The 9,136-nt window shown below is 39.0% G+C and overlaps 1 protein-coding gene across 1 annotated transcript in view; it reads right to left on the bottom strand.

Moving 5' to 3' along the window:
* Positions 1–5,714: 5,714 nt before the first annotated feature.
* The window catches only part of PLCB1 (phospholipase C beta 1), a 686,722-nt gene continuing 683,300 nt past the window's right edge, over positions 5,715–9,136 (bottom strand). Inside the window, 1 exon segment of the mRNA XM_034640285.1 lies at positions 5,715–8,137. Coding sequence (XP_034496176.1) covers positions 7,910–8,137 — 228 coding nt within the window. The 3' untranslated portion in view covers positions 5,715–7,909.

Raw genomic sequence — 9,136 nt, 5'->3', positions numbered from 1 at the left:
GACCTGGTATAAATGCTTCCTGGAGATCAGGATTTCTATTGATTTTAAATAAATGTATGTATAACCTTAGGTTCTCATGAAAGAGGTTTTTCTTTGAAATTAAAAAAGGGAAATTATGATATTTCATTGGTTGTAAGATTTACTTTTAGCCTGTCTGAAATCAGGATGTGCCTTTGTGTTGGAGGAGGAGTCACAGTTTAACTGGCAAGATTTTTTCCTTTGCTACTGATACAATCCTTTTTGGCATGTTAAACTTTATGACAGTGTAAGTTCAATAACATGTTCTGAAATTCATCTCAACTTTCTATATGATGAATATTTCCATGGTAATATTCAAAATTCTACTTGTCTTTAATAAATTTCCTTCCATAGAAAATACACTGGATTCCAGTGATTTCAACCCACATTATGAGATTTCTTTTGCACCCTGTTTTTAGGAGGAAGAGAGAAATCTGGTGAAATAAACAAATATTTGACATTTAGTAAAAAAAAAAATAAGCAAATGACTTTTTGGATTCACATAGAAAATAACCAGTACCATTTTCTAAACAATCTCCAAATATTCAGTGGCCCAGGGGAAAATGATAATTGCGAGAGACTTTGTAAGACACAGATTTGGGATAGAGAGGCACAAAGGGGACTGAAGGACAAAAATCAAGAAAGGGGACCAGAATTTAAAATAAATACTTACCCAATTAAAAAATGTGCAAAGGATTTAAATAGACATTTCTCCAGAGAACGTATACATGTGGTCAAGATACACATCATTAATTAGGGAAATGCAAATCATAACCACAATGACATACTGCTTCCTACTCACACACACACAAAAACCCACCAAAAAACAAAAAGTGTTGGCAAGAATGTGGAGAAATGGGGACGTTCAGACACTGTTGGGAATGTAATATGGTGCAGCCTCTTTGGAAAACCATTTGGCAGTTCCTCGAAAAGTTAAATGTGAAGGTTCCATATGAACCAGCAATTCTATCCCTGGTATGTACCCAAGAGAACTGAAAATATATTTCCCAGCAAAAATTGTGGATGAGTATTTATAGCAGTATTATTCATAATCATCAAAAAGTAGAAACAACCCAAATGTTCATCAAGTGATGAATGAATAAATCAGATGTGTACACAGCGGTATATTATTCAGCCATTAAAAGGAGTGAAGTACTGATATATGCTACAACATAGATGGACCTTGAAAATTTTATGTGAAGTGAAAGGAGCCAGGCCCATAAGGCCACATATTGTATAAATCTAATCATATAAAATGTCCCGAATAAACAAATCTACAGAGACAGAAAATAGATTAATGGTTTCCAGGGGTAAGGGAGAGGAGGTGGGGCACCAGGAAGGGAATGGGGAGTGACTGCTAATGAATGTGGGGTTTCATTTTGGGAAGACAAAAATGCTCTGAAATTAGAGAGTAGTGATTGATGAGCAACTTTTGACTGTATTAAAAATCACTGAAATGTGTGCTTTAAAAAGATGAACTTTATGGTATGTGAATTACAGATCAATTGAAGTGTTATTAAAAATATATACGCAGAATGTTCAAAGTAACAACTGGACTGTGTGTAGGTTCCAGGGGGAAAGGATGGCTCCTGAGTTCTCTCTTGTGGGCAAAATAGGCTGTTGTTACCCATGGAATGAAAGGTAAGCCTCGCCTTCTCTACCTGTGTTCCAGAACCTAATATTTGGTGATTGACCTACTTTAATCACTCACTCACTGTTTTGTGTTTTGGAGTTGGTGCCATAAATCAAAGGTCAAGAGTGTGGGTCCTGTGTGGTATCACTTACTATTACAGAGTTGCAGACCCATAAGGTCCTTAAACAAGACTGTGGTTTTGAGTTAATGGCGCTTATTATGTTTATATCAATTGTTTATTTTCTCTGCCTTAGAACTACTAGGTAGATGAGCAAACAAATTTATTCAGTACAAATGCAATTTTATTGAGTGATTACATCATGGTTGATAGGGATTCATTGGTGAATGGGACGTGACACCTAGCGTAAGAAGGGTCAGTGGAGGATGTATTTAAGCAAGAGGGCCATCACATTAGAGTTGGCATGTACTCTGTATGTGGAAGAAAGTACAAGGTTTTTGGTGGATTGATTGCATTAGTGGACACCATTCAGACCACCCTGTGTCCATATCCTTTTCCCTATAATATTGTAGCGTCTTTCTACTTTTTATCAGGACTGGTCTTATGACTTACTTCCACCAATAGAATGTGCTAGAAGTAATAGCAAGCCAGTTCTGAGTTGAGACTTCATTAGGCCTGAACACTCATTCTTATTCTCTAGATCCTGCCTCTGACATGTGAAAAAGTCATTGCTAGCCTGCTGGAGGGTAAGAAATCATACAGAGCAGAGCCATGTCAGCCCCATTATTCCAGCCACAGTTCCAGACATGTGAAAGAGCCCAGGTCGCATCTGCCACCAGCCAAGTCATGGCTGAATGCAGATACACACGAGCCCAGCTGAGATCATGCCAGCCCAGCCCGTATCTGCAGGAACATCCACCTTCCCCTAGACTCACAAAGAATAGAAAATGACTGTTTAAAACACTAAGTTTTGGTGGTATTTGTTTTGCAGCGATAGATCATTGATATAGGATGCTATGAGAGCACAGATGACGAGGCCTGACAAAAACTTGGGTGAATGAAAGAAGGCTTTTTAGAAGAAGTAACACTTATGCTATAAATCTAAAGATAAGCAGGAATTAGCCAGGGAAAAGAGAGAATGTGTGTGTGTGTGTGTGTGTGTGTGTGTGTGTGTGTGTTGAAGAAGGGTTCAAGGGAAAGAGAAACAGAAAGAAAGGGTCTAAGTAGTTGAAGGAATAGTATTCAATAAGTTGAAGAAGCGAGAAGACCCAGAAGGCTGGAATGTGGTCTGGGAGAGGAGTATTAAGAGATAAAGTTAGAGGGGCCCCTGGGTGGCTCAGTCAGTTAAGTGTCTGACTCTTTTTTTCAGCTCAGGTCATGATCTCAGGGCCGTGAGATCAAGCCACTTGTGGGGCTATGCACTGGGTGAGGAGCCTTCTTAAGATTCTCTCTCTCTCTCTGCCTCCTCCCCCACTCGTGCTTTCTCTCTTAAAAAAAAAAATGTGATGAATTTAGAGAGTCAAGTAGGAACCAAATCACGTAAGATCTCAAATATTTATTAAAGAGTTTAGAACTTAGCCTGAGGACAGTTGGGGTCAATAAAAGCTTTTATTCCCATTTTTGCTTTTGTATGATCAGTCTAGCTATAGTATAGTATGCTAGCATGGTACGGTCTAGAATAGTACAGTCTAGGGTACTATGGTGTGGTTGCGTGATTTGGGGCTAGCGGCATGGCATGGAAACCATTTAGGAAAACGTTGGCAAGCAGGAGGGGGTGGTGGCCTGAAATTAGGTATTAGCAGAAAGGACTGAAAGTGAATGAATCTGAGGGCTGTCATGATGTCAGAATTGACCCAACCCGAGATTCACTAGAAGGGGGAAAAGAGAGCTGTCAAAGATGACACCAACGTTTTCGCTTGGGTGACTGAATCGATATTGATTTTGTTCAGTGATGTAGAACACAAAGGAGGTGGAGCAGGTGTGAGTGTGACCACACACTCAGTTGGGGCATGCTGTATGTGGCAGACTGTATTTTCCAAAGAAGGCCACACCTGTATGTTTGTTCCTCTCTTCATGCTCTTGGGTGTGATCCACTGCACAGTGAGATGTCCATGTTTTTTCCTTCCTCTTGCCTCTGGGAAGGGGCTTGAGACAGTACCAACGAATGGGGTCCTGCATAAGTGATAGTATGTAACTTAGAGGCTCGGTCATAAAAATTTGGAGACAGCTCCTACCCTGTTTTCTCTCAGGAGGCTCACTTTTGGAATCCAGCCACCATATCGTGGGAAAGGCCGGGCCATGTGGGGAGGACATATGTGGGTGTTCCAGCCCAGCTGCCCAGCTAGTCTTCAGCTGACATATCATCAATGACCATATATATGAATAAATTAGTCTTTAGAGGATTCCAGCCCCCAGCCTTGTAATCTTCCATTTGAGGTCCCGGACCCTGGAGTACAGACACATCATCTCTGCTCTGCCCTGTCTGAATTCTTGATCTACAAAGCTATGAGACATAAGAGATAATTCTTTAGGCCACTGGGCTTTGGACTAATGCATAATACAGCACCAGGTAACAGACATACTGTAGATGGGGTATCTACAGGACATTCTCATAACTCACATGTATTCCTTTTTTAAGAAAAAAATCGAAGGCGCAGGGGGCCAGGGAGGCTCTGTGGGTTAAGCGTCCACCTCTTGATTTCAGCTCAGGTCATGATCTCAGGGTCGTGAGGTCGAGCCCTGTGCTGGGCATGTAGCCTGCTTAAGATTCTCTTTTCCTCCTGCCCCTCCCCCACTAAAAATAAATGAATAAATAATCAATGTTGCAAACTCTTTTTATGGTTCATAAGAAAAACTTACACCAAGTACTCCTCTGTCAGCTCATCTCCACTATTTGTTAGCAAATCTTTTCTGTTTTTCTTTCCTTAGCTTCAGTGAAGGAAGGGAGGGAGGGTTTCTAAAACAGAAGTAACGGGCAGGTGTACCGTCATTCCTGGATGGGACGGTGGAGTGATAGAGTAATGACAGCTGTGCTCTCTGGCACATGCATTGTAACATCCTGATTTCCTGTACAGGCACAGGTGGGCTGTATCAGAGTGGGCCCTCTGCCCCTAATGACCCGTACAAAGTACACTCCCACCATCCTGCCCATCAAAAAAAAAAAAAAAAAAAAAAAAAAGGTTGGATCTGACACCAAGAAATGACACACCTGGATTGTGTTAAGAAATTTTTATTGTGTCCTTTGGATTCGTGATGAAAGCACATAAAATTACAAGTGGAAGAAACATCATGCCACAAAATTGCATAGAATTATTACAAAAATGTGAATTATGCATTTTAAATAATTTGAGTAGAAGAACCAAAATATGTACACTTTAAGAGTTTCAAATACTTTGTCCTATCTTTAATTTTTCTTCTGAAAAGGCAAAAGTCACAATGTCCAATCCATCACAAACAATATTTATACAGTGCACAAGCGCAACATTAAATTCAAAGTAACGCAAGCAATGGCCCTTTCTTTCAGAATTATTTAATGACTGCTTATCTATTACAGGAGCATTAATTAATTAATGTATGGTGATGTTGAAATGTTCGAATGAAATGTTGAAAACCAAAAACACACTGCATGTCATTAGGATTTTGAAAATTGGTTTTCATGGCCCAAACGATGCTATTCTCAGTAGTGTAAGGGTATCAGAGGGGCACGGTCTAATTTACTACACAGCTCTAACGCTCTATTACAGGAAAAACCACAGTACAGAATTTCACACATTCAACACAGAACAAGGCAAATACATAAAGGCACACAACTGCACATCATATAGACCCCTTTTCTTTATCTTACTCTATTTCAAGTAATATTAATATTGTTAAATGATAGTATCGCTGTAGTAGTTTCGATGATGCAAGATGGACAGTGTTGCACACTACCCCACAACGGCAAAAAGTATCATTGTACAGATACAAAAATGTGATTACAGTAAATGGCCAAATACAAATGTATTGCAAAATGACTAGTCACTAAGAAAATGAAATCCAACTACCAAAACAGTTTTGTGTAAGTCAAGGTTTTTCCACTTCTGTCTATCTCTGACTAAAATGTGAGACAATATTCTGTAATAATCATCATTGCATTTGGTTATGAATGCTATTATTAGTTCATTCTTCTGCAATGTTAGACAGTCTGTAATTTTATTTATAAAAATGCAGCATTCAATTGTGCCCATTCTTGCTTCCTTACGATTAATGCCTTTCTTTCAAAGTGCAAAAGTAGAATGATTTACAAAAGATTTATCTTTCGGTGGAAGATAAGTTTTATTAAGTGTCTAATTAATACCCCAAATCCTTCAGATCAAAATATAATCATCTCCAAAGAGGATGGGATTTTTTCCCCCTTGTGTCTTGCTAGATGTGTTTTGTTTTGTTTTGTTTTTTAATCAAACACTCTTGCCTAATGTTTGAACTAAGCCTTCGGTTTGATTAAAACTTAATTGTGATCTCTAGTTATTGCTTAAAGTTAAATAAAATAATTTGCATAAAAATATTAAATTCTTGAAACACAATTTTTAGGACACAACTGGTTTTTGCATTTTAAAACATTTTGCTAAGCTACAATCAGACAGGTTTATTTTAAAGGAAAATAAAGCTGTAAGCATCTTTCTTCAGCGCTTTAACTTCAATGTCCTTTGTGTTACTCTCTAAATTATATTTTCCTCTATATAATTATTCTCTCTTACTTAAGTTCTTTCAATAATATTTTTGATCAGTTTTCCCATGATAGAATTTGTTTTTCTTATGCCACCCAACATAGACACTTAACAAAAAGACATAGTTAAGTGAATTAAATGTACATAGTAAATATATAATGAAAGATTTTTTACGTTAGAATAAAATCGAAATCTGTCAGACTTAAAAATTATGAAAGATAGTAATAAATTTCCATATTGCTGTCCTATACATTTTTGTATATTCTATTAAAACAAGCTTAAAATCTGATACTTAAAATCCAGTTTTTGATCTTGCAAAATATATATCAAATTCATATTCTAAGCTCTAAATCTACCTCAACTTGCATCAACAGTTTCATCAACTGTTTCTTAGAATTTCAACATAATTTAATAGCCACATAATATAGATAGATGTTTGACCATTTTCTTCTCTAGGTATTTGTCCCTGAATTTGGTTTTAAGTCTTGTGGAAGAGACTTGGGTCATTGCCAATTAAAAAACACACATCTACACGTGTGTGTGTGTGTGTGTGTATGCACTTACACGGTTGTGTGTGTTCATATATACATGGAGATACTATATATCATTTATACGTGGGTCTGTATATTCTCTAGATAAATATTCAATCTTTATCTCTATAGTAAAAATAAATGAACCATAAAAAATGTGAGACAGCAAAATTACCATTGGAAACTGTTCACTCTGACTGAATTTCTGCTCAACGTACATCAACTCAACTATTTTTATTCAACCAGACAGACTCTTTGTAGTTATTCAATAATTTCAGGCCAACAACCAATGAATACCCAGACTTTGAGTGCAAATAGTCATGTCAGAAAGCACAGTGCCTGGAAGTGTGTGGCCAGTTTGCTCAAGCAACCAAATGTATGAGCCATATTGCTACATCTTGGGAGAGCTTCCCTGGGCGAGGGTACAATCGAGTGACTTTTTTTCAAGAAAGAAAACCAACATATTCGAATCACTGTGGTATCTAATGAAGCCATGTCAGCCACAAATACATGGATGCCTCTATGATAAATAAATTAGCAAACTGCAAGCCGCCAGTGCTTGCAAAGCAAAGGATAAAACAATTTAATATGCACGGTAAATTGAAGATATGGTAGTTGAGGGGCAGTTAGGAAAACGAATGCTCAAAGTTGGCTGTTCGATAGTGTTAAATAGTGCTATGCATTTCTCAAACTATTTCTATTACTTTGAAATACTTTACACCAGAGCTTCAAATAAAAACATGAGCTTGCTTTTCTTCAAAAAAGACACTGTCCTTCATTAAATGTCCCATGGAGCCTGGAAGTTGCCTGCTTTGAATTTACTATTGGAAAGAAAACAAAAATCCCACATACATGCACTCTCCACAAGCCGACCTGCAGTAGTGTCCACATAATGCATGGAACCTGGGCATGAGGATGTTTGCATGGATCCTTCCAGAACTCTCCCTTTGGTGTGGATTTTAGCCTAAGGGATGCTTCTCAGGAAGATGCTCCTGGGCAGTGATTTTTGTAGTAAGAGAGAGTCCGATGAAGTGGCCATGCATGCTTTGAAGGCCTGGAACAATCACAGAGGCGTATCGAACTCTTTTCCTGGGTTGTCTCCTTCTAGCTCCTCACTGGAGGGAGGCTTGTGGTTCATTTTTCCAGGCTCTGAGGCCAGGGAGGGAGGGGCAGAACTGTGATTGCTGTCTTCGTTGATCTTCCCTTTCATGGCTTCCTGCACGAACTCCAGGATCTCCAGGGGCAGTCTTTTGAACTTGTCTTGGTACTCTTGCTCCAGGTCCGTCTGCAGCTGGGAGACATCAAGAGAGGAGGTTAGTTTTAGGTCATTTCTTTTTCTGTAACCACCCACGTGGAAACTCTTTGACAGAGATGTACAAAGATGGGGGAGGAATAAATTAATGTAAATACCATCCACCGGTTACCTATGGAGAAGGTATAAAACACAGTGTTGGACACATCACTTGTCCATGGCTGAAAGTCAAGTTCAGATTATGTGGAGCATAATAGGACTAAAGATCCACAACAGTATAAAGAAATACACCCACACACAGACACATACACACAGACACAGAGGTGAATCTTTTGAAAAAGTTTACACAAGTCATAGGCAGTGATCTGAAGTTCTTAAATGAAGGGACTGGAAGCTAGTGATAGCTGGGAGTGCTAAGGTCAGCCATGCCTCAGGCTGGAGAGAGGTGAGAGGTGGCTGGAGAGGACAGGGGAGCATGTGTGAGTTTTATGAAACACCCCTCACTCAGAGGATGGGAAGCCAATGCTGAATATTTCTAGAAAGGAGCGCAACACATTTTTAAAAAAGATTTATTTATTTAGTATTTTAGAGGAAGAGAGAGGGTAGGGTGGGGGACAAAGGGAGAGAATTTCCAGCAGACTCCCCCCTGAGCGTGGAGCCGTTCGCAGGGCTCGATGTCACCACCCTGACATCATGACCTGAGCCGAAACCGAGAGTCAGACGTTTAACTGACTGTGCCACCTAGGTGCCCCTCAACCCATTTTTATGAACTGAACATACGCCTGTAACCAACTTTAACTTCTGTTTTGACTTCTTTTATCACCTCTTTGATTCTTTTTCTTTTCATTCTAATTTTATTTGCCTTGTAAATTGCTTTAGCTACCTTATAAACTCTCTTTTAATTTATCTGCTTAATGCTCTGGAGAATGCCCAGACTTTTAAAAGTCATAGAGCTGTTTCTTCAGACTTCAGTGGAAGCTGTAATCATAAAACCAGTGAAAACCAGGTGTCTTCTGTAGCTTGGCGGGGCGGGGGGGC

This window comes from Ailuropoda melanoleuca, chromosome 13 (genome assembly GCF_002007445.2).
Source record: "Ailuropoda melanoleuca isolate Jingjing chromosome 13, ASM200744v2, whole genome shotgun sequence".
NCBI lineage: Eukaryota > Metazoa > Chordata > Mammalia > Carnivora > Ursidae > Ailuropoda > Ailuropoda melanoleuca.
The sequence above is the reverse complement of the archived record's forward strand: the minus strand, read 5'-3'. Positions and strand labels throughout refer to the sequence as shown.